The sequence below is a fragment of the Mobula birostris genome, chromosome 1, assembly GCF_030028105.1.
Source record: "Mobula birostris isolate sMobBir1 chromosome 1, sMobBir1.hap1, whole genome shotgun sequence".
Lineage (NCBI taxonomy): Eukaryota > Metazoa > Chordata > Chondrichthyes > Myliobatiformes > Myliobatidae > Mobula > Mobula birostris.
Window position 1 is genome coordinate 224,284,428 of NC_092370.1, and position 26,310 is coordinate 224,310,737.

The following is a 26,310-nucleotide window of genomic DNA, read 5'->3' on the forward strand; positions in this document are numbered from 1 at the left end:
GGTTCACTTCCTTCACTCATTGCAACAGGCAGAGGTTGATAGATTCTTGATTAGTCAGGGTGTGAAGGGGTACTGGAGAAGGTGGATGATTAGGGCTGAGAGGGAAATGGAGCAGCCATGGTGAAATGGTGGAGCAGACTCAATGAGCCAAATTCTGCCCCTATATCTCATGGTCTTACAATGCACATGACAGAAATGATATACGATTTATACATAAAATCTAACCATACAGTGTAAAACTAAGGCATACAAAAGCAAGACCTCAATGCAAATGACCCAACTGAAGACTTGGCAGAGCTGAATAAGATGATAACAGGTATAGATAGGGTGGATAGCCAGAAATGTTTTCCCAGGGCAGAAATGGCTAATACAACGGGGCATAATTTTAAGGTAATTGGAGGAAAGTATAGGGGGATGTTAGAAGTAGGTTTGATACACGGAGAGTGGTGGGTGGCGGTAGAGGCAGATACATTAGGGGCATTTAAGATAAGCACGTGGATGACAGAAAATGGAGGGCTTTTGATCTTAGAGTAGATTAAAAGGTCGGAACAACATCGTGAGCCGAACGTCCGATACTGTACCACTGTACTATCATGTCCTGTGTTCTCTGTTCTATAAACCCGACTTCATGGAAACTTGGAATTCCCCCAAATGACAACTCCTCCGTCGCTAATTTACTTTACGAACAGCTCTGACGGTTGTTTGTACAGCGGCTCTGTTGAACTAGTGATGATGTCAGGCACACTCATCCAAACCACTTACAGACTGGCGGAGGGCGAGAAGGGCGCTTCCTCTTTTAAATAGTTGAATGATGATAGAGCACTGTGTTCGCGCCCCACCAGGACGAAGGATTTAAAAGCGCGGCGGCGGCTGAGCTGGCCTCAAAAGCAGACCCGGCTGAGGTGGGGTGCGCAGCGCTATCAGAGTCAAAGACTTCATCTGCACCAGAGGCTCCAGTGCCAATCTTGGGACGTCCCGCGAAAAGGAGGAAGAGGGCTGCACCTCTACGCACGGTGAGATGCTATCATTGATTAGGAGTATGTCCATGCGTCAAGGGGGACCAATGACCCCGAATGTCCCGGACATCTTGATGAAGGGTCACTGCCCCGATTGGATTGTTCTGGTTTCTATGCCCTTCCTTTCCAGTCCTTAAATAGGGTCTCGGCCGGAAACGTCGGCTGTTTATTCCCCTCCATAGGTGCTGTCTGATGTGCTGAGTTCTTCCAACCTGTTGTGGGGGAACTCAGCAGGTCAGACAGCACCTGCAGTCTTTTGTGTCCCTGATTGTATTGACCCCACCATCACGTTTCCTGTGCCAGCACCGCGGCACTCCCAAACTTGACTCTCCAACGCAGAGGGCGAGCCAGGGTCGATTCTGGCATGGGTGAGGAAGAGTTCTTTCCCTCTGAGGTCTGGACTACTGAGGGATGGATACAGCGGGGACGAGCTGCTGACTTACGGGCTAGGGAAATATGTTAGCGCCGGGGAGCAACATGCACAAGGTGCCCGAGGAATTCAGCAAGTCAGTCAGCATCAATAGAGGAGAATAAACAGTCGTGCCGAGAGCATTGATGAGGATGCTTCATTAGTACGGGGACAGAATTCGCCCACCTTCCCATTCCCCACTCCCGGGACAATGTGTGAGTCTGAATCAGAATCAGGTTTATTATCACTCTCTTATATGACATGAAATTTCTTCTCTTGTGGCAGCATTATAGTGCAAAGCATTTAAACAAAAACTGAGAGTAACAATAAATATAAATAGTGCAAAAAAAAATAGCGAGGTAGTTCATAGGTATAGGCCGTCGACAGAGTCCCCCGTCCTAGGTTAGTCCTACAAGCTGTCCTCAGCTGTAGTGCCTCTTTGAAGATCCCTCCTCTCCCAAAGATAAGGTTGCAGCCGGGTTTGGGATTGTCTACGGCAGAGTTCATGGACTGTACCGAAATCTGATGGCAGAAGGGAGGAATCACTGAGTGAATCTTAAAAAAAAAACAATCTTAACATCCATGTACACCGGATATCGTTTGGTAGATGGGCTCAGGTTACAAAACCATTTTCTCTCGCAAAACCTGACTTTAGAATTAAACTGTTATTTTTTTTAGACTCTCTCTCTCTCTATCGCTCTCCAAATCGCTGTTGTGTCACAAAGCGGCCCGTGGGTTTGAGTCAGGATTAGTGGCTCTCACAGAGCCGGCAGCATTTGACAGGAAGTGTGTTCAGAGCAAGATCCCACTCGGAGGAGCGGATCTAACATTCGTTTTCAATAGGGTTACTCGAGGGCCAAAGGGCTTGATTCCGTGTTGTACTGTTCCGTGTTCTCTGAATATAGTGCCGGGAATTCTCCTCAGATGGTCCGGTTGCGCGGGGGCTGTGGACGGTGGACGGGGTGAAAGCGGGAGTGAAGGACTCCAATCCCAAATTCCAGCCGCTCGCTCCTGTCAAGTCCCCATCATCCAAGTCTGGCTCTCTTCTCGCTACTACCATGGGGCAGGAGATACAGCGGCCTTAAGGCCCCACACCACCAGGTTCAGGAACAGCTATTTCCCTCGACCATCAAGCCCTTGAACCAGCGTGGATAATTTCAATCACCACCACTCTGAACTGATTCCACGACCTACAGACTCACTTTCAAGAACTCTTTGCAACTCTTTTTTATATGCACAATTTATCGTCTTTTGAACACTAGTTGTCAGTCATGTCTTTTTCGTAAATTTTATTGTATTACTTTATTTTTTTCCACAAGAAAATAAATCTTAAGGTTGTATATGGTAACATGTACTTTAATAATAAAGTCACTGTGAACTTTGAAAGATATCCATGGCTAAAACAAATTTGGATAATTGTATTTAAAGCGGAGCTTGAAAAGGGGGTCAAGGTCATGGGGAGAATGGGGTTGAGGGGATAATAAATCAGCCATGATCGAATAGAGGAACAGACTCAGTGGGCCGAATTGCCCAAATCTGTTCCAATGTTTTATGGTCTTGTGGTTTTATAAATTAACGGAGGAACTCAGCGGATCGGATGGAGGGAAATGGACCGTCCATGTTCTGGCGCAAAGACCCTTCATAAATGCTGCCTGATTTGCTGAGTTCCTCCAGCATTTTGTGTGTGTTGCTTTGGATTTCCAGCAGCTGCAGATTCTCTTGTGTTGGAGCATTTCGTGTCGTTCTGGTCGCCCCATTACGGAAAGAGTGTGCGGGTGCCGGATTAGTTAATCGGCATGTCGCTTGGTTTAGAGGGCGTGTGCTAAAAGGAGCGGTCGGATAAACCTGGGTTGTTTTCTCCGGGGAGGCGGAGGGGTTAACTCTGCTAGGTTATAAAATTATGAGAGACACGGATAAGCACAGTCCAAGATAGCCTATTTGACTGCAGAGTTACAGGAAACGGCATACACTAGAATCTGGAGTAACAAACCATCTTAGTTTTCAGCGTTCCAGGGTTCAGACAGGATAGGCTGGAGGGGTAACGTGACTAATCGGGGAAAATGTCACGGCAGTGATCAGAGAACTCGCTTACTTGAGTTATACGGGTGAAACTGAGGAATAAGAAAGATATGGCCACGTTAATAGGATTCTATTATTGACCACCCAACAGCGAGCGGGATTTAAAGTGACAAAGTTGTAGAGAGATCACAGGCTGTTGCAAGAAACTTAAGCTTGTGATAGGTGGTTTTAACTTTCCACATATTGACTAGGACTCTCAAAGATGAAATGAAGTTTGTCAAATGTGTTCAGGAAAATTTCCTTAATCAATGCAGAAGTCCTAACTAGAGAGAGTACGATACTAGATCTCCTATTAAGAAAGGAGGCACGGCAGGTGACAGCCGTTTGTGTAGGGGAACACTTTGAACCCAATAATCATAATGCCGTTAGTTTAAAGATAATTATGGAGGAGGATAGGTTTGGTGCTCGGTTTGAGATTCTAAGTTGGAGAAAGGCCAATTTTAATGGTATCAGAAAGGATCTGGCAAGTGTGGATTGGGACAGGTTGTTTTCTGACAAAGGCGTACTCGGTAAGTGGGAAAGTGAAATTTTGAGCGTACGGAGTTTGTATGTTCCTGATGAGTCTCGGCTCAATACGCTGCCTGTTTTCTTTTTCCGATAGATGCTGCCTGGCCTACTGAGTTCCTCCGGTATTTTGGCTGCCGCCCTGTATGTTTCTGTCAGAATAAAGGCAAGGATAACAAGTTTGGGTAGCCTTGGTTTTGGAGTGGTATTGTGTAGGGTAATATAATGAATGACAGATGCCACACATTGTTCACTTTGAGAAACGGGGTCTGACGTAATGCCGTCAGTGTAAGAAACGGTCGAGGCTGCATTGAGGTCGGCACTTAGCGTTCGTGCCGAAGAGTCCACGGTTAAAACACAAGACCGGCGTTGTCGGGTTCAGAGCCGCATTCTTTTTTTTTGTAATTCAAATTTTTATTAAAAAGGCATCCGTTAGTCTTGCGAGACCATGGATCTACGCCTGGAAAGTCTTCACTCTCCAGGGCGCAGGCCTGGGCAAGGTTGTCTGGAAGACCAGCAGTTGCCCATGCTGCAAGTCTCCCTTCTCCACGACACCAATGTTGTCCAAGGGAAGGGCATTAGGACCCATACAGCTTGGCACCAGTGTCGTCACAGAGCAATGTGTGATTAAGTGCCTTGCTCAAGGACACAACACGTTGCCTCGGCTGGGGCTCGAACTCAAGACATTCAGATCGCTGGTCGGATGCCTTAACCACTTGGCCACGTGACCACACGTCAAATTTTTATTATTATTTAACAAAGCAGATCGGCATATCATAGAGCAGCTAGGGTACAGCACTTTTACACAGTCATCCCATGACAGGAAAACAAGTAAAACTTAGAAAGAAGTTCTAATTTGTTTAAATTAACATACAACCAAAATTGATCCCACGTGCCTTGCACTTTTCCCTGTTAGTTCTTCTCAACATGTGTTCATATGATGAAATCTTAATCATTTCCTCAGTCCATTCCTTCACAGTGGGACATCTGGGTTTTCCCCCCAGTTTTGCAATATAATTCTTGCAGCTGTGATGAGACCCACCTTTAAAATAGTGAGCTTGTCATTGTTTACATTAGGTTTCATTGTCCTATCACTCAGGAGACAAAGTCATGGGCACAAGGGCAGTGTGGAACCCGACCAACTCCCCAAATCAAGAACTTTACACCAAAATGGACGAACCATGGAACCCTCCCAAATCATGTGAAAATATATGCCCACCTCACTTTTACATTTCCAGCATAAATTATCAACAAACCCGATTTTGTAGCGTCTAGTTGATGTTCAATAATATCTGTGTACTATCTTATATTGAATAAATTTCCCTCTCGCTTCCCTAATGTCTACCCACATTTGATAAAATATTTGACCACTCTATCTTCAATATCGCTTCCAAGATCTTTCTGCCATACTGCTTTGAGATTGTTACACGGTTCACCCACAGAGTGCTTGAACAGTTTATAAAACACAGATGCTTTATGAACTTCCTGTGGTGATGTAAAGTATTCAGTTAAAGGGTTACTTTGTGCATCATCGTTCTTGAATATGCGGAGCTGCATTCTTGAGTAAGATGGACGTTCTGCTGTCAGGACTTAAATGATGTCTTTCATGGGCCATATGAGCGAGGGCTACGCGAACTTGCTTAGGCATTTGTTGCATAATGAGCTCTTTAAAAATAAAGGATATTAATTGTCCAGGAGAAATAGCACTTCCAGTTTTGTTCGTAATGGAAGAAAAGGGCTGCGGCTTTAGTAAAGCACACATTTATTCACAAAAGCCTACGCTGGTGACCCCAATGCTCTCGGACGATACCGGAGTCACTGAACGACATGTCGACGCAGTCGTTTTCAAGCTGCCGAAGTTTTGGGAGCCGCGCTACCGCGTGGTTCACACAAGCGGAAGCCCAGCCCAGTTCGCGCTGCGAGAAATCACCGTGGACAATACCAAATTCTATCAAGCCGTAGCATAGCTAAGAAGTTCCACTGCAGCCAAAGTGGCTCTACTAGAATACCCGCTTGTCCGTGATAAATATGTGACTCAGAAAACTCACCTAGTACAGACTTTTGGACTGTCGAAGTTTGAGCAGCCGAACTGTTGCTCCCTTGTCCGCCCCAGGTGATGCTAGGCATTCAGAGCTAATGGGCCACGTGCTATCTCTCCTGGGCAATTAGTATCCTTGCTTTATTTTTAAAGAGCTCATTATTCAACAAATGCTAAATCAAGGGGCCAGCTGGGCGGGCTGGTCAGTTAGGGGGTTGGTCGAGGTGCTGGTACTGGAGTTCTGGCTGCAGTGTTTTACTTTGGATTTGTGCTGATTCTTCGGAGGATGATAGTGGTTAGCTAAACAACTAGACTGCGAATGGACGGGGGATGGTAGGAGGAAGTGACAATACGGAAAGTAAGTTAGAGATGGAAGATGGAGGGAAAGAGGAATAGAGTGTAAGGAGTAAGAAAAGAAAACAGGTATGAGCAGTCAAATTCTGCAGGGTCGGGGATGATCGAAAAAGGCTAGCAAAAGAATGGAAAGAAGATGAGATTAAAGCAATTATAAAACTGTGCGAAGACAGGGCATCTTTCGGGGATTGGAACCCGATTCATTTGACGAAGGTAATCAACAAACTTATAGGCGAAATCAAAAGAGCCAAGATATTACGAAATGGACCGCTATTAGTGATATTGTAAACACGAGGAAATCTGTAGATGACGGATCTCCCTCCCTCCCCCTCGCACTTTCAAATCTCTTACCATCTCTTCTTTCAGTTACTCCTGACGAAGGGTCTCGGCCTGAAACGTCGACTGCACCTCTTCCTAGAGATGCTGCCTGGCCTGCTGCGTTCACCAGCAATATTTATGTGTATTGCTATTAGCGATATGTCGGGATAGTGCTCAGCAAGGAAAAGTGATAAGATTAAATAAAATTGATGGCAAAAAAAGTAGAGTGCTCAATACTCGACAATAGAAAGTGGACTGGAGTTATTTCGGGGATACCAACAAAAGTTACTATGGGTGAAATTAAACAGAACATAAAAGGAGAAAAGATTATTGAGGCCAAACGTTTGGAAGTTACAAGAGATGGAAAACAAGTGTGATAGTTTATCGGTGATGATTAACTTTGATGAAGAGAGATTGCCGACTGAAGTTTATTTAGGGTATATGTGTTATGAGGTCAGAATATATATACCACCGCCCTTAAGATGTTTTAAATGTCAGAAATTTGGGCACATTGCGGTGGTCTGCAGAGGGGAAAAAAGATGTGGGAGATGCGCTGGAGAACATGAATACGGGAAGTGTGAGGCGGGAGCTAGGCTGAAATGCTGCAATTGTGGCGAGGAACACAGTGCAGCTTAACGAGGGTGCATTATTAGTAAGAAGGCAGCTGAGATACAATATGTTAAAGTAACTCAAGGGATTAGTTACGCTGAGGCAGTGAAAGGTTTTGCTGAAAAGGAGGAAGCTACTAAGCAAACAAATACAGGGAATAATAAACCGCTGAACTGTGAGGGCTGTAATAAGATAAATAAGGATACACTAATAATGAATAGAAAAGATTTCGTACTGTTTATGGTAGATTCAATTAACTGTTCAGCGCAAACAGACAAGAACAGAAAAAATTAAAATTATAGTCAAGTCTGCAGAAAAATATCTTGGTATTACAGGGCTTAGGTGGGAAGCGGTTGAAAAAACTGAATGAGGATCAAACAGATCACAGGCAGGGGAGGCGGGATCTTAATGGCAATATATATACTGCAATGGAATGCAAGGAGTCTTATCGCAAATGGTCAAGAATTTAAGAAATATGTATCAGAACTTAAGGAAAAACCTCTTATGTATACAAGGAACATGGTTGAAACCACAATTAGATTTTGTTTTTACAAGGATGTACAGCTATTAGGAGGGATAGAAGCAATAGCAACGGTGGAGTAGTAGTAATATTTATAGCCAGTGGGATGAGATATAATATAGTCAACATAGGGCAGAAGTATGAATCAATAATAGTCAAAATATGGATAGGCAGAGAAAGCTTGGTAATAATAAATTATTATAATCCATGTAGAAGATGAAGCAAAGATACATTAAGTTAAGTGGGTGGTAAGATGCAAGGGAAAATAATATAGTGTGGGGATTTCAATAGACACAGTACACTATGGGGATGTAAAAATGTGAATGAAAATGGATTAGTGATAGAAGAATTTCTAGATGATGAAAAACTGGTATGTATAAATAATGGAGAAGGTATGAGATATATTATATCCCGGAATATAATATATTTTCTACTTACAAATGTAACTGCAATAGACTTAACATTTGTAAGTAGAGAATTAGCAGGGATCAGTACTTGGAACATATTGAAACAAACTACAGTAGGAAGCGATCACTATCCCTTACAAGGATTCAGGTTAAAATGGAACAAAATGTAGGATCGAGAGTGTCAAGGTGGAAAATAAATAAGGCAGAGTGGGAGACATTTCAAACAAGAAGTGAAGTAAGATGCACTAAGATTTTAGATGAAAATATATCAGATACAGAAGAAATGAATTATAAATTGGTCACAGCAATTATAAATCCAGCAGAAGAAACAATTTTGAAAAGTAAAGGTACAGGAAACAGGAAAGTGTTCCATGGTGGAACTGTGAATGTAGTAGAAGCATAAAAGCAAGAAATAAAGCATTTAAAATGTTAAAAAGACAACATTCGGTAGAAACACTAATACAATACAAAAGAGCACAAGCAGAAGTTCGGAAAACAATTGGACAAGTAAAGCGAGCATTTTGGAGACAGTATTGTAACAAAATTGGAAGAGAAACTCAGCTATCCGAAATAGGGGGGCATGATAAGGAAAGTGAATGGTATAAGTAGTAAAGAGATTCCTGTGCTAAAAAGTAAGAACAAAATGGCAATTAACAATGTAGAAAAAGCAGCAATATTGGCAAAAACTTTTGTAAACATACATAGCTCGGAGAATTTGATGGTCAAGGCTAGACAGCAAAGGGAGGAGAGGCTTAAGCAAAATTCAGGAATTACAGACAAAAGAACAACATCTGAAGAAGTGCTGGATACACCTATTAGCATAACAGAAAGAGAAAGAGCCATTATGAATGACCGGCCATCTTCTCCTGGGAAGGATCAAGTATGGGGTGTAATGCTGAAGCATTTATCAAAAAGTGCACTTCTAGTTCTACAGAGACTATTTAATAAAATATGGGAAATAGTTAAACTACCAACTGCATGGAAACATTCTGTTATTGTTCCAGTATTAAAACCTGGTAAAGATTCATCAGACCCAACAAATTATAGACCGATTGCACTAACTTCACAACTAGGTAAACTTATGGAACGAATAATAACTGATAGGTTTACATACTTTCTAGAAAAAAGAAATCTTATTTCTCCCTACCAAAGTGGTTTTCGTAAAGGAAGAACTACAGTAGATTCAATACTTAGCTTGGAATCTGAAATTAGGAAGGCTCAAACAAATAAAGAAATGGTCCTGGCGGTACTTTTTGACATAGAAAAGGCATACGATATGCTCTGGAAAGAGGAAGTGTTAATTAAATTGAAAGAACTAGGGGTGGAAGGAAAATTATATAATTGGGTTCTAGACTTTCTTTTTGGTCGAACAATTCAAGTCAAGGTGGAAACAGAGTACTCCAGGACATATTTGGTTGAAAACAGAACACCACAAGGTAGTGACTGCAGTCCATTACTATTTTCCATAGTGATAAATGACATATTTGCGCAAGTTAAACATAGTGTGGGGAAATCCTTATATGCAGATAATGGGGCTTTATGGGTGAGGGGAAGAAATTTAATTTATATACAAAGGAAAATGCAAGATGCAATAAAGAAAGTGGAGGAGTGGGCAAATAAATGGGGTTTCAAATTGTCTACAAGTAAGTTGCAAGTGATATGTTTCTCAAGAAGTCACAAACCAATTTCCATGAAATTATATGAACAAAAATTAGAGCAGGTAAAGGTAATTCGGTTCCTTGGTTTGTTATTTGATGAGAAACTTACATGGAAAAAGCAAATCGAGAAAATTACAAACAAATGTAAAAAAAAACCCAACTTATTGAGGGGTCTTGCTGCACAGGACTGGGGTGCGAGCAGGATATCGCTATTAAATATTTATCAAGCTTGAATGAGGGCTACATTGGATTATGGAAGTGTAGCTTACATGTCAGCTGCAGACAGTAATTTAAAAATGCTGGATGTTGAGCAAGCTCAGGCCCTCAGGATATGTAGTGGTGCATTCAGAACATCACCTATATCAGCTCTTCAAGTCGAAATGGGGGAAGTGCCATTAAGACTTAGAAGAATAAAGCCAATGCTACATTATTGGGTTAACATCATGGGGCATAACTACTCACATCCAGCTAAAGCTATATTAAAAGACTGCTGGGAACATAATAAGTCAAGTTATAATAGCTTTGGATGGATCAGTTATGCAGCAGCACAAAAATAAGGTCTACACGAAAATGGAATATAGCCCTACAGTTCCAATATCTGATGTTCCTCCATGGCTCTTTACAATGCATACAGTAGATAAAAACCTGCAACAACTTTTAAAAAAGAAGTCTAATTATGGAATCAAACTGATAGTACAAGAATATATAGACTCGCATTTTAGAAACGAACTTGTAATATTTACGGATGGATCAAAAGACCCTAGCTCTGGCCACACAGGTATTGCAAACTACATTCCTCAGTGCAAAACTAGTATCAGGAAAAGAACATCAAACCATTTATCAGTGTATACAACAGAATGAATGGCAATTTTGTGTGCATTATCTTGGATAGAAGAATAGTTAAAAATACACTTGGACTAAGATATTAACTGTCCTGTGCTATCACCAGTGGGATCATCAGTTGATCTGCCACCTGTCTTCAGGAGTTTTGGCCCACTTATGATCAAGACTCCCTCGAGGTGGTGGGCCAGCAGTGCTAAAGCACCACCTCCCACTGGTAAGCTTAAAAACTTGGCATCTGCCTCTATCAGAGTTGTTAGTCACTTCCATCCAACAGATAGTCTGCTCTTCAGGTGTCTATGCAACTACTGAAGGGTTTGCAAGATATGTATATACTGTCTGACTATCTGCCCCTCTGGACATACTTGGTCCACACCCAAGCTGATCCTTTTTCTGCTGCCTTAGCTACAGTCCTGCTGGTTGACTTGATCTCTCTTCTAGTGAAGCCAAGGTCACGCAGCCACGTCTGGAAAGTGAACACAATAAACCCACGGCAGCCTACTTCGAATGGATAGCACGAGACCTTCCACCCTCTGTCTCTGCACTCTGATCTTAATTCTGCATACTTGGTTAACTTGCGCTCATGGGCTTCACCGACGTTGTCTTCCCAGGGGACTGTGAGTTCACCAATAACCACTTCTCTACTGGTGTCAGACCATACGATTATATCTGCACTCAATGCGGTGAAAGCTAATTGCTCCGGGAAACTGCCTTTCCCGTCCGGGTCAGCCTTGACACACCAGTCATTGGCTGAAGAAAGTGTGCTTGATCGTGAGCCTGTGCTGTACACCCTCGACTTGGAGCCTTCTTTCACAAATGATATGCCATGTTCTGTGCAGCATGGGGCATGAGATAAGTTGTGCTGCAGTACTCTCTGCTCAACTGCTTCTGTTACAACTTTGAAAATAATATCAAAAAGGCTGTAATCTGTTCAGTTTATCTGCATTAACCTCGATAAAATCAAGAAAATCAGAAAGTAGACAGGATATTTTATTGGAGATTTTATGCAAGTTATATACACTGACCAAACATGGGGTAGAAGTAAGCTTTCTTTGGGTTCCTGCTCATTGTGGAGTGGAGGATAATGAAAAAGTGGATAGTATAGTTAGACAATCACTCAAATTGTCTATAATAGAGGTCCAGATCCCTCTAAGCAAAGGGGAAGTCAAAAGCATTATAAAAACACGTGCAGTATTGAGGAGACATGGCAGAAGCATTAGGATGAGAGTGAAACAGGGAGGCAACTGTACAAAATACAGAGGCAAGTCAGATACAAAAGAATATCAAGTGGACATAGAAAGCCAGAAGTGATCATCAGTCGTTTAAGAATTGGACACACTAGTCTTAATTACACATTACATAAAATAAGGAAACATCCAACTGGGTTGTGTGAATACCGTAATCAGCCAAAAACAGTTGAACATGTATTGTTAAAATGTAAGAAGTACCAACGAGAAAGAGTGAAGATGATAGGAGCGCTTAAGATAAACAAAAAAACTGCTGTGGGTATAGAAGATATTTTAAGTGGGAATTCAAGAGAAATACAGATCCGTATCATGAAGTATCTGAAAGATTCGGGTTTATTATATAGAATATAGGGAATGCAATTCTTTTCCCTTCTCCTGTTTATCCAACGATCCACACTCCAGTCTAGCAGGTGGCGGTAATGCACCTAAAAGCTGGTTTGCCAACTTCCATAGAACAACACAAGAAGAAGAAGAAATGCCTAATCAAGTTCGCGTAGCCCTCGCTCTCATGGCTCGTGAAAGACAGTAGGTCAGCCAGGCCTCAGTAAGCCCTGACCGCAGAGTGTCCATCTTACTCAAGATCGTGGCTCCGAACCAGACCACGGTCTTGTGTTTTTAACCGTGGACTCTTGGGCACGAACGCCAAGGACCGACCTCATTGCAGCCTCGAGAGTGCCAGCGCATCGGGATATCAGAGGTCTGTGAACAGCGTGGGTTCAAGTTACCGGGGTCGTCGTCTATTCATTACGGACACCCTATCAGGGTGTAATGCTTCCGATGCTCAAGTCAGGGTGCTGTCATTATTATGAGGCAAAGAGCTCGCTGGAGGCCGCCAACGGCAGCAGGATCCGGATTATGGGACACTACGGGCCACACTTTGCTTCAGCGGACGACACCGCACGAGGGCTTTGTCTTGGCTAACAATGCTAGACCTTTGTTCGGCAGAACTGCCGGCTTGTGCATGCAAAATGACTTTTGGGTCGTTACCCTGTGCCCTCTGCCTGCTGGGCAAATTCCCAAACCTCATCAAGCCCACATTTTCCACAACTGGCTCTAAAGTGGACTTAATCGGCTACTATCAGGTGCCTCAGTGCAAGAGGACGTTCCAGAAACTGCTTCGAAAACCCCGTAGGACCTATCGTTTGGGCTGAAAAATGCAGTACAAGACTTTCCAGCAACTAATTGACTCTTTTTTAAAAAAGAAACTTGAGATTTTCTTTTTGTTTACCTGAGTGACATACTTGTCAGGGTATCTAAATGCAACCACACATCACATCTCCGCACACTTTCCAAGCGCTTAAGCCAACGTGGGCTGATTATTAACCCAGCTAAATGCCAGTTTGGGTTGTCTACCATTGGCTTTCTCGGCCAAATTGCATCTACTTACGAGGCGCAACACCCCTGCGGTGAAAAATTGGCGCTATTCTGGACTTTCCACTGCCGCGCTCTACCAAAACACTATGGTAAATTTCTATCACCGTTTCATTCCGTGAACTGCTGAACCTGTGGTCTCCCTGGATCGCGCCCTTAAAGGCAGTGCCCCTAATCGCATGCTTGAATTGTCAGCAGACATAACAGCGCGTTTCACTACACCAAACGAACATTTACGAATACGACCCCGCTGACGCACCTGCTCCCTATTGGGCCTATAGCCATCACTGCTGACACGTGGGACTATGCTGTGGGTCTGTGGGAGATGTGCACGAACATGTGCTTGGAAGCATGTGGCAGCCTTTCGTCGCCTTCAGCAGGCAGCTTGCCCCCCCCCCCAGAAGAAGAACATCATCACGTCCACTATTTTCATTTTCTCACTGGGGAGTTGGTATTTCACATCGTTCGTTGACCACTCGCGTCTGCGATGGCCAAAGCGACAGACCCTCGGTCTGCGTGACAGCAGCACCATATGGCTTACATTTCGGAATTCGTGACTGACATTCAGCACGTCGAAGGGGAAAATAATGCTGTGGCTGATTGCCTCTCACAGCCTGCTGTCGGTGCCGTACACATCGGGGTTGACTGCTGGTACGGTAACCAACCGAACGGCCAACCCGAAGCTCCAGGCTCACAGGACAGCAGTCACGGGCCTGCAGGCGGCTGACGTCAAGTTTGGGGACACAAGAGCTTCTCTCCTCTGCAACGTGTTAACAGGTTGCCCTTGCCCCATAGCCCCTGCAACCGGAGGCGTACTGTTTTAACTCAATTCACAGGCCTCCTGCATCCGGACGGGAAGGCTTCACAGAAATTGGTTGCTTTAAAGTTTCAAACAAAAGAAAATCTGCAGGTGCTGGAAATCCGGAACAACACACACAAAATGCTGGAAGAACGCAGCAGGCCAGGCAGCAGCTGTGGGGGGTGGGAGTAGATCCATAGATGCTGCCTGGCCTGCTGAGTTCCTCCACTGTGTGTGTGTGTGTGTGTGTGTTGCTTTAAAGTTTGTGTGTTATGGCCTTGGGAAGGACATGGAAAACTAGAGTGGACTGTGTTGTTGGTCAGTGGGTGAAACCGTCACATTTGGGATCCTCAACACCTTTTGAGGTCCCTGAGCGATGGTTTGACCATGTCGATATGGATCTGGTTGGTTCTTCCCACTCCCCACCGTCTGGTGATTTCGCACATCTCGTTATCATGGTGGACCATACCACCAAGTGGCCAGATGTTGTCTCTCTAGCATCGACGATGGCTGTGGATGTGGCTCAGGTGTTCATCAATATCTGGGTTGCTTGGGTTGGCACCCCATCCGATATTTGTTCTGACCACAATTCCCAATTCATGTCAGACCTTTGGGCTCCAATGGCCCGGAACCTCGGCATCGCAACACAGCATATGACCCACAGTCCAATGGCCTGTGTGAGCCATTCCACCATTCCTTAAAGGTTGCTCTGAGGTCCTCCCTGATAGACGAGGGCCTCCCTGATAGATGAGTCCTGGCATGATCGTCTCCTCTGGGTCCTGTTAGGGCTCAGAGCAGCTCCGAAAGAGGATCTCCAGTCCTCCGCAGCTGAGATGGTGTATGGGCAGACACCACGGTTGCTGGGTGATTTTATTCTTGATGCCACAACTGCCTGGTCAGTGCCTCAGTAACGTTCTGCCGTCAATAAGCTCACCTATTCCTACGTCCCATCGTGGCACTGCAGCACTCTTGGGTTCCAGATGACCTACGTTCTACCCCGTTTGCTTTTGTCCACCATAGTGCATATCAACACACCCTTAAGCCTCCTGACGATGGCCCGTTCCAGGTTTTGGAACCGAGCAAAAAGACTTTTTTTGTAGATAGGAAGGGTAAATACAGATTGCCTTAAACTGGCCGAGCAAGACTTGGATGGTTCCACTACCATACTCCCTGCTTCGCAACTTGACCAAGTGTGTGTCAGCACACCCCCGGATGAGCCAGAGTCGCCTGCTGTTACTCCAACCAAAGCACATAGGGCCTAAGCTGCATGGCTTCTACAAGCTTCAGACTCTCGATGCTGGTTTTGGTGAACTCTGGGGTGGGGTGGAGGGGAGCCTGTGTTGGGTAATGGATGACCGATGACATATATTGTTCATAATAGAATCTGTTCTACATCATTCATAAACACAGTCATTGAGTTGTGTTCTCTTTAAGAGACGGGATCTGACACGACAGCCTTGGGGAGCTTAAGGTAAAAGAACCCTTTGGAGAAAGTGATCATAATATGACAATTCACCCTAAAATTTGAGAAGAAACTAAGGTGAGGTATATCAGTAATACAGTGGAGTAAAGGGAATTCCAAAGGCATGAGAGCAGAATTGATTGGAAAAGAACACTGGCAGGGATGATGACAGAACAGCAATGGCTAGAATTTCTGGAAGCAATTTGGAAGGCATAGGATATGTACACCCCAAAGAGGAAGAAGTTTCTAAAGAAAAGATGACACAACCGTGGCTAACAAGAAGTCAAAGCCAACATTAACATCAAAGAGAGCATGTAATAGAGCAAAAATTAGTGGGATGTTAGAGGATTGGGTCGCTTTTAAAGACATAGAAGGCAATCAAAAAGTCATTAAGAAGGCAAGGATGGAAAACAAACACAAGCTAGCCAATAATATTAAAGAGGATACCAAAAGTTTCTTCAGTTACATAACGTGCAAAAGAGAGGTGAGAGTGGATATTGGACTGCTGGAAAACGATGCTGGAGAGGTAGTACTAAGGGACAGGAAATGGCAGATGAACTGAAGAAGTATTTTGCATCAGTCTTCTCTGTGGAAGACAGGCAGTATGGTGGAAGTTCCAGGGGTCATGAAGTGTGTGAAGTTACCATTTCTAGAGAGAAACTTGGGAAAGTGAAAGAATGTGCTGAAACTGAGGGTTCAAAGGAGGTTCATGAAAATAGTTGCAGGATTAAATGGCTTGTCATATGAAAAGCATTTGTTGGCTCTGGGAAGTGGCAGGTGAAGTTCAACCCAGATAAGTGTAAAATTCAGAAGAATGAGGGGTGACCTCATTGAAATCTATCGAATAGTGAAAGGCCTTGATAGAGTGACTGTGGAGAGGATGTTTCCTATGGTGGGAGAGTCTGAGACCAGAGGACACAGCCTCAGAACAGAGGGGCATCCTTTTAGAACAGAGATGAGGAGGGATTTCTTTAGCCAGAGAGTGGTGAATCTGTGGAATTTGTTGTCACAGGCAGCTGTGGAGGCCAAGTCTAAGTATATATAATGCAGAAGTTGATAGATTCTTGATTGGTCAGAGCATGAGGGGAGACGGGGGGAAGGCAGGAGATTGGGGGTGAAAGGAAAATTAGATCAGCCTTGGTGAAATGGCAGAACAGACTAAATGGGCCAAATGACCTAATTCTGCTCCTGTATCTTATGGTGTAAGGTTACTGCTTTTAGAAACATAGAAAAACTACAGCACAATACAGGACCTTTGGCCCACAATGCTGTGCCAAACATGTACTTATTTTAGAAATTACCTAGGGTTACCCATAGCCGTCTATTTTTCTAAGCTCCATGTACCTATCCGGGAGTCTCTTAAAAAAACTCTATTGTATCCACCTCCACCACCGTTGCCGGCAGCCCATTCCACGGACTCGCCACTCTCTGCATTAAAAAAACTTGCCCTTGACATCTCCTCTGTACCTACTTCCAAGCATCTTAAAACTGTGCCATCTCTTGATAGCCATTTCTGCCCTGGGAAAAAGCCTCTGACTATCCACACGATCAATGTCTCTCATCATCTTATACATCTCTATCAGGTCATTTCTCCTCCAAGGAGAAAAGGCCAAGTTCACTCAACCTATTCTCATAAGGCATGCTCCCCAATCCAGGCAACATCCTTGTAAATTTCCTCTGCACCCTTTCTATAGTTTCCACATCCTTCCTGTAGTGAGGTAACCAGAACTGAGCACAGTACTCCAAGTGGGGTCTGACCAGAGTCCTATATAGCTGCAACATTACCTCTTGGCTCTTGAACTCAATCCGAATGTTGATGAAGGTCAATGCACCATATGCCTTCTTAACCATAGAGTCAACCTGCGCAGCAGCTTTAAGTGTCCTATGGACTCAGACCCCAAGATTCCTCTGATCCTCTACACTGCCAAGAGTCTTACCATTAATACTATATTCTGCCATCATATTTGACCTACCAAAATGAACCACCTCACACTTATCTGGGTTGAACTTCATCTGCCACTTCTCAGCCCAGTTTTGCATCCTATCAATGTCCCGCTGTAACCTCTGACAGCCCTCCACACTATCCATAACACCCCCAACCTTTGTGTCATCAGTAAATTTATGAACCCATCCCTCTACTTCCTCATCCAGGTCATTTATAAAATTCACAATGAGTGGGGGTCCCAGAACAGATCCCTGAGGCACACCACTGGTCACCGACCTCCATGCAGAAAATGACGCATCTACAACCACTCTGGCTTCTGCAGGCAAGCAAATTCTGGATCCACAAAGCAAGGTCCCCTTGGATCCCATGGCTCCTTACTTTCTTAATAAGCCTTGTGTAGGGTACCTTATCAAATGCCTTGGTGAAATCCATATACACTACATCTACTGCTCTACCTTCATCAATGTGTTTAGTCACATGATCAAAAAAATTCAATCAGGCTCGTAAGGCATGACCTGCCTTGGACAAAGCCATGCTGACTATTCCTAATCATATTACGCCTCTCCAAATGTTCATAAGTCCTGCCTCTCAGGATCTTTTCCATCAACTTATCAACCACTGAAGTAAGGCTGACTGGTCTATAATTTCCTGGGCTATCTCTACTCCCTTTCTTGAATAAGGGAGCAACATCTGCAACCCTCCAATCTTCTGGAACCTCTCCCGTCTCCATTGATGATGCAAAGCTCATCGCCAGAGGCTCAGCAATCTCCTCCCTCACCTCCCACAGTAGCCTGGGGTATATCTTGTCAGGTCCCAGTGACTTATCCAACTTGATGCTTTCCAAAAGCCCCAGCACATCCTCTTTCTTAATGTCTATTTGCTCAAGCTTCTCAATCTGCTGTAAGTCATCCTTAGAATCGCCAAGATCCTTTTCCGTAGTGATTTTGTTTATATTGGAAGTAAAGTGCTGCGGCTTTTGTTAGACACAGAAAATGACTCTCACATGTTTTACTCACAAAATCTTACAGATGCAGAGCAGATCTAGGCAGGAGGGAATAAGTGAGGTACTTGAGTACAAAAAATATAAGAGAACATTTAAGAAGGGAATCAGGAAGTCTCTAGCAGAGAAGGTGTAGGAAAATCCCAAGAGCTTCTGTAGATCCAGTACATTAAAAGCAAAAGGATAGCGAGGGACAAAAGTGATCCTCTGGAAGATCAGTGTGGCCATCTTTACGTGGAGCCGAAAGTGACATCGGAGTGGGTCCAGAGGGGGTTCATGAGAATAATTCCAGGAATGTAGGGGCTGTATGAAGGGTATGAGAACCGTTGAATAATTTTGGGCCTGTACTCACTGGAGATTTGAATGATGAAAGTGGCAGTTGGGGGGGGGGTGGTGGAATCTCACTGAAATCTATTCAATATTGAAAAGGAAAGGACAAAATTAGTCCTCTTGTAGTTCAGAGTGGTCATCTACGCGAAAGAAACGGGGGAGATTTTAAATGGCTATTTTGAATCTATTTACTTGGGAGATGGGCACAGAGTCTGTAGAACAACTCTGAGGTAAAACAACAAGGAGGTCGTGGACCATATACAGATTACAGAAGAGGAGGTTTTTGCTGTCTTGAGGCAAATTGGGGTGGGTCAATCCTCAGGGCTTGCAAGGTGTTCTCTTGGACTTTGTAGGTGGCTAGCGCAGGAACTGTAGGGGCTCTAACGGATATTTAAAATGCTCTTAGCAACAGGTGAGGTGCCGGACAATTAGATGATAGCTAATGTTCTGCGGTTGAAGAAAGTCTCTTAAGAACAAGCTGGAAAATTATAGGCCAGTGAGCCTAACATCAGTAGTGGGGAAGTTATTGGATGGTATTCTAAGGGACTGGATTTGTTAATATTTGGACAGACGGGGACTGGTTAGGGATTGTCAACATGACTTTCTGTGTGGTAGCTAACCTTACAGAATTTTTCAAGGAAGTTACCAGGAAGGTCGATGAAGACAAGGCAGTGGATGTTGTCAACATGGACTTTAGCAAGGCATTTGACAATGGGAGGTTGGTCAAGTAGGTTCAGACATTTGGCATTCATGATGAGGTAGTACATTGGATTAGACAATGGGAGATGCCAGAGGGTGGTAGTAGATAGTTGCCTCTGACTGGAGGCCTGTGACTAGAGTGCTGCAAGGATCAGTGTTGGCTCTCTTGTTGTTTGTCAACTAGATGATAATGTAGGAAACTGGATCAGCATATTTGCAGGTGACACCAAAACTGAGGGCATAGTGGAGAAAGAGGAAGGCTATCAAAGCTTGGACTGGGATCTGGAAAAATGGCAGACAGAACTTACTTCAGACAAGTGTGAGGTGTTGTACTTTGGGAGAACAAACCAGGGAAGGGCACTGAGGAGTGCAGTAGAACAGGGATCTGGGAATACAGATCCATAATTCCTCGAAAAAAGCATCACAGATAGATAGGGTCGCAAACAAAGCTTTTGGCATATTGACTTCCATAAATCAAAGTACTGGGTACAGGAGTTGAGATGTTATGTTGAAGCTGATAAGACATTAGTTAGTTACTGCCTGTTATGTCACTGGCATTTAGGGCAGCTATGAAGATTCTCCATCTCTGTACGTTCATAGCATCGCACACACTTTTAGAAGGACTCTTCATTGCTGTTTCGGTAACTTTTTTTTGACCAGTCTGGGTTGTTAGCCCTGAGCTGAACCCCGAAACCTGGAGGACTGGTGGACCTCTCTTAGTCTAGCCTCTACCCTTTGACCTGTTTGGCAATGGTGACCCCCATCAAAAGCCAAAGCATAAAGCCCTGCCTCCAGTTAACATAGCTCTCCGGGTCATTGAGGCATGCAAGCCTCCAAAGCCTATGCGTCAAGATTGTGGTCCTCTAGGAGGTGTAGAAGACTTTGGTGAGGCCTAATTTGGAGTATTGTGTGCAGTTCTGGTCACCTAGCTGCAGGAACGGTGTCACTAGAGATCATAGGTTAAAGGGTGAAAGGTGAAATATTTAAGTGGAGTATCAGAGGGATCCTCTTCATTCAAAGGATGGTGAGAATATGGAATGAACCACCAGCAGAAGTGGTAGATGTGGGCTGTATTTCAACATTTAAAAGAAATTTGGTTAGGTACATTGATGGGAGGAGTACAGAGGGCTATGGTCTAGCTGCAAGTTGATGGGACTAGGCAGATTAATAGTTGGCATGGACTAGATGGGCCAAAGGACCTGTTTATGAGCTGTAGTTTTCTATGACACTATCTGCTGGGGGAACTCAGCAGGTTTAGCAGTATCTTAAGGCGGGGGGGGGGGGGCGTGAAAGAAATTGTTAACATTTCTCAAGGTCCTGTATCCTAATACACTATGTTGACCTGAAACGTTGATGGTTTCTTCCCTCTACATTTGCCTGTTTTTGTTCTCAGGTCCCTCTCCTGGGATGAAAAGACCGTGACTATCCAAATTATCTATACCTCCGTATCTCTGGATAACTTTCCAGGTGGCCATGCCTCTATATACAAATCGACTGCCTGCCTCTGTCCCTAGGGAGCTATGTATCCAAGTTCCCATTTGCCTTGATACTCAAGAACTAGGAGCTGGAGTCGGCCACCTGGCTGTTCGAATCCGCTCCACCATTCAGTAAGACCATGGGTGATCTGGCCGTGGAGTTCACTCCACCTCCCTGCCTTTTCTCCATTACTCTTACTGCAAAAAGAAACTATTAACTGTGCCTTAAAAATATTTAATTGTGTAGCCTCTACTGCTTCCTTGGGCAGAGAATTCCACAGATTCATCACTCTCTGGTAATTCCTCCTCATCTCCGCCCTAAACCTACTCCCCTGAATCTTGAGGCCATGTCCCTTAGTTCTAGTCTCAGCTACCAGTGGAAACAACGTTGCTGCCTCTCATTCTTCCGATTACCAGAGAACAGAATTCCATGCGACTCGATCTCTCCTCATTCCCTCTCCCAGAGCGATTTGGCTTTCACCTCGCAACAGGTGCGTCTCTCGTGCCTCCCAGCTTCCCTTCCACCCCTCCAAAGGAGTGACCCATTTCTTGCTTCCCCCACAGAACTCCCATCACAATGATCTGCCTTGATCAATCTGCATCCCACCCCGACACCACTGTACTGATCTGTCTCTCAACCAATTCTTCCTCCGTCCCTCACGCACCCACCTGTGCGATCTGTGATGTTACACCCCCCACCCCCACCGGATATCGCTGGAGAACATAGCATTTAGGCCATCTCTCTGCTGCCATTAGGCAGGAGAGACAGGAGCTTTAAGTCCCACACCACCAGGTTCAGGAACAGTTATTACTTAACCATCAGGCTACCGAACCAGCGTGGATAACTTCACTCACCACAATTCTTGACTGATCCCACAACCTATGGGCCCAATTTGAAGAAATTCACAACTCACATTCTCAATATTATTTATCTATCTATCAACCTATTTACTTACCTATCTATTTATTATTTTATTTTCATTTTTGCAGTTTGTCTTCTTTTGAACATTGGTTGTTTGTCAGTCTTTGTGTGTAGTTTTTCATTGAATCTATTGCATTTCTTTGTTCTACTGTGAATGCCTGTTAGAAAATGAATCTCAAGGTGGGATATGGTAACATATACGTACTTTGGTATTGATAATAAATGAACTTTGGATCATGGATTTCATATGTTACTATTCTCCTCTCTCCCTGCAGGCGTCTCCCCAAAGAGACAACTGGTCCTGCCTCCAATGGCATCCTACAACCTCAGCGTAGCCAGCAGCCTCACAAACTCCAGCTCCTGCCCTGATGGCATCTTCTGGGACTGGCTGTATTCCTTCCTGCCCGTCTACATCATGGTGGTGTGCATCTTCGGCCTGGTGGGCAACATCTTCGTCCTCCTGGTCCTCTGCCTACAGCGGAGCCGACGCACAGTGCCCGAGATCTACCTGGGGAACCTGGCGGGTGCTGACCTCCTGCTGCTGAGCTGCCTCCCGTTCTGGGCGGCCAACATTGCCGAGCGCTTTGCCTGGCCCTTCGGCCAGTTCCTCTGTCGCTTCGTCAACCTCACAATCTACATGAACCTCTGGAGCAGCATCTACCTGCTGGTGATGGTCAGCATAGATCGGTACCTCGCCCTGGTGAGGGTCTTCAACCCTGGGCGTATCCGCACAGTCTTCTGCGCCAAGGTTAACTGCGGCCTGATCTGGGCCTTCAGCCTGCTGATGAGCAGTCATGCCTTCCTGTTCCGCAGTGTGGTCTTCCGGCCGGACCTCAACATGTCTGCCTGCCTGCTTCAGTACCCTCAGCCGGACTGGGAGTTCAAGATCAACATCGTCTTCATTGTCGGCGTCTTCGTCATCCCCGGAGCTGTCCTCAGCTTCTGCACTGCCAAGATCCTCAGCGTCCTCCGCAACGGCCGCCTGCAGCACTTCACGCTGGTGCGCAAGGAAAGCAAGGCGGCTGGCCTGATCCTCATTGTCCTCTTGGCCTTCTTGGTCTGCTGGGTGCCCTTCCAGATCTTCCGGGTGTTGAAGTTCTTCCACGATGCGGGCCTGCTGACCGGCTGTGCCTGGAATGAGGCTCTCAATAATGGCAACCAGATCGTCACCTTCTTTGGATGTACTAACAGTTGCATCAACCCCATCCTCTACGTTATGGTGGGGAAGCAGTTCCGCAGCAAGGTCAAGGAGCTCTACACCCAGTCTGTGTCCAGGAGGAAGTCGCTGCTGACATTCCGGGACTCCACAGTGACCCACAACACACCCATCTCCACTCTGGAGAGGTTAGGCCGCTGAGCTGGGAAGGGTGAGAGATCCTCTCCTGTGGAGCCACCTTTAACATGCCACTTCCTTGCCCTTCTACATTCTCTTCAATGATAGGACGTCCTGTCAGTCTGTGGACACAGAAGCTCAGGAAAATGGGAGCAGGTAGTAGGCCTTAAGCCTGCCCTGCTGTTCACTACAACCATGATTGATTGATGCTGGCCTCAACTCCTCTTCTGCACCAATTCCCCCATATTACAACAAAATAATCTATCTCCATTTTAGATACCCGCAGTTGTCCAACTCCAATAAACCTCCTAGAGGTTCACTGCCCTCTGCAAGAAGAAATGTTTATGTACTTTAGTGGGACTAGCTGAGATGGACATCTTCGTCAGCACAGACAAGTTGGGCCAAAGAGCCTTTTTCCTGCTGTATTATTCTATAACTCTAAATGACTGGCTCTTTAGTTTGAAACTGTGCCCCCTTATCTGACATTCTCTGACTAACATCTCAGCATCGGCCTCCCTTCAGGATCCTCTATGTATTGAGAAATTACCCCTCATTTTCTAAACTACAAGAAATACAGAACCAAGCCTCTCTTGATCTGGCAACCAAGAATTTCAGATTGTATATTGTATACATTCTCTGATAGGAAATGGAACTATTGACTCTCCTCCTGGCAATGATCCTGATGAACTTCTCCTGGACTGTGTCCAACGATGTGCAGGTTACTCTTTATTGTCTGGCATCCTTGGGACCCGAACTGGTGTCTGACCACAGAACTGCCCGCAATTTGCTGGAGAGCTGATCTTTCTAAGTATAGTCACATCAGGGTCATGCAAAGGCTCCAAGAACTGTCTGTAAACCAAAGTTTCCAGAAGTTAGAAATGCAGGTGAATTGGTAAATTATTGACACACATACAGATCATTTCATCACATAGGTACAGCAAGGTAATACAAGGGAAAACAGTAACAGTATGCAGAATAAAGTATTACGGAGAAAATGCAGTGCAGTCAAATGAGACTCCTCAAGTAGGCAACTTGGTTGGCAGAGATCAATTGAGCCTAAGAGCTTAGCTACTGTCAAAGTAGTTATTGTATTACCATCACTAGCAGTGGACTTTGGAAGCAATAACAACATACAAATGCCGATATCTCCATGGTTTAGTTTGTACATCTGAATATGCATTTATATCTGTTAACTTTCAGTGTGCATCAAGTCTAGAGGTTTGTTATATCATTACTGGAGTGAGCTTTGAAAGGGTATAGACGCAAAGTAAAGGGTAAAGGGTGGTGAGAAAGTGGAACGAATTCCAGCGGGAGTGGTGGATGTGGGTTTGATTGCGACATTTAACAGAAGTTTGGATAAGTACATGGATGGGAGGAATAAGGAGGGATATGATCTAGGTGCAGGTCGAAAGACCTGTTTCTGTTCTATGTTGCTCTATTTATCAGTGACTGCTACAGAGAAAGAGGTGGTGTATTAGTATGTGGAACTATAATTGGAGATGGATTTGGAATTGGTTTATTATTGACATATGTAGCAAGATACCGTGAAAAAGTTGTCTTGCACACTGTTTCTATAGATCAAATTATTACATCAGTGCATTGAGGTAGTACAGGTGCAGGGAGACAGTAAGTGCGAGGTCACAATGAGATTGATTGTGTGGTCAAGAGTTCATCTTAAAGTACAAGAGATCTGTCCAATAATCTTATAACAGTGGTTTTGGCTGAGATTGCAAAAGTTACTGAGATGTTAACTAGCCACTGATTGGTACAGATCTTTGTTAATTTAAGATCTTGGTTAGAAGTGATTAATTAGTGCATACCTGTACTTGCAGAGTCAAAACTTACCAGACAATGGGAGCAGCCAAACTGGAGAGTTTCATCCTGAGGTGATGGAACAATTTGTCAATAAGAGAATAATCAAATAAATCAGCAGAGTCTCTGGGACTCCGCGGAGGGCGATTGATAGAGCCCAAAGCATGTCTAATAGCCAACAAGATAGTTTAACCTCAACCATGTGAATTTATGTAGCATCTCTAAGATGGAATTTGTTCCTAAGAGGCAGCAAGAGAGTGTTATTTGGATACTCAGATGACCTAAATGTTGGTGATGGGGAAGGAAGGTTCTTTAAGAGTGTAGTGGAGAACCAAGGGGGAGATGTCTGGGCTATCCCACCTGGGGGCAAAGGGGGTTTAAAAACAAGGATGGAAAGTTGGGTAGGGTGTTGACTCCCATATTGTTCATGTAGGTCAATTCATTACACAGTGCATTGAGATAGCACAAGGGAAAACAATGACAGAATGCAGAATAAAATGTAACAGTTACAGAGAAAGTGCAGTGCAGGCAGACAATAAGGTGCGAGTTCATAATGATTGTGAGGTCAAGAGACCATCTTATCGTACTAGGAAACCATTCAATAGTCTTAGAACAATAGGATGGAAGCTGTCCTGGAGCCTAACGGTACATGCATTCAGACCTTTGTATCTTCTGCCTGATGAAAGAGGGGAGAAGAGAGAATGTATAGGGTGGGCAAAATTCAAGAATATTATTGCTAAATGTAGCTAATTATTGGAAATTTATTGGAAATTTGTAAGTCATGCACAGAACCTAATAGCAACCTGTATTAAGTATCTGGAAGGGTTTATGATCTGACTTCACAAAGAGATTCAGACATGGATCAGTGTTATAAAAGAGGATGGAGAGGGAATTTCAGAGTTTGGGACTGTGGCAATGGACGCCACGGGTGCCAGTGAATTACGACGGAAAACACTGATACTGAAGAAGTCAATGGAAAGTGCACTGGCATGGCAGTGAAATCACCCTGAAAACCACATAATGTTCACCAGGCTTGTTAGTTTTGAGTTGATGTGAAGCACTTAAATTATGTACTCCACAAGCAAGTGAAATATGCATTGGGTAACTGTCACAATGATATTATTGTGTTACCATGAACATGGTTAATAAATTAATGATCATTC

The 26,310-nt window shown here is 44.3% G+C and overlaps 1 protein-coding gene across 1 annotated transcript; it reads left to right on the forward strand.

The window, feature by feature from the left end:
• Positions 1 to 740: 740 nt before the first annotated feature.
• On the forward strand, positions 741 to 26,310 carry bdkrb2 (bradykinin receptor B2). The gene is made up of 2 exons (XM_072272537.1): positions 741 to 1,013; positions 22,278 to 26,310. The coding sequence occupies exon 2, from the start codon at positions 22,313 to 22,315 to the stop codon at positions 23,357 to 23,359; it is 1,047 nt and encodes a 348-aa protein (XP_072128638.1). The 5' UTR covers positions 741 to 1,013; positions 22,278 to 22,312; the 3' UTR covers positions 23,360 to 26,310.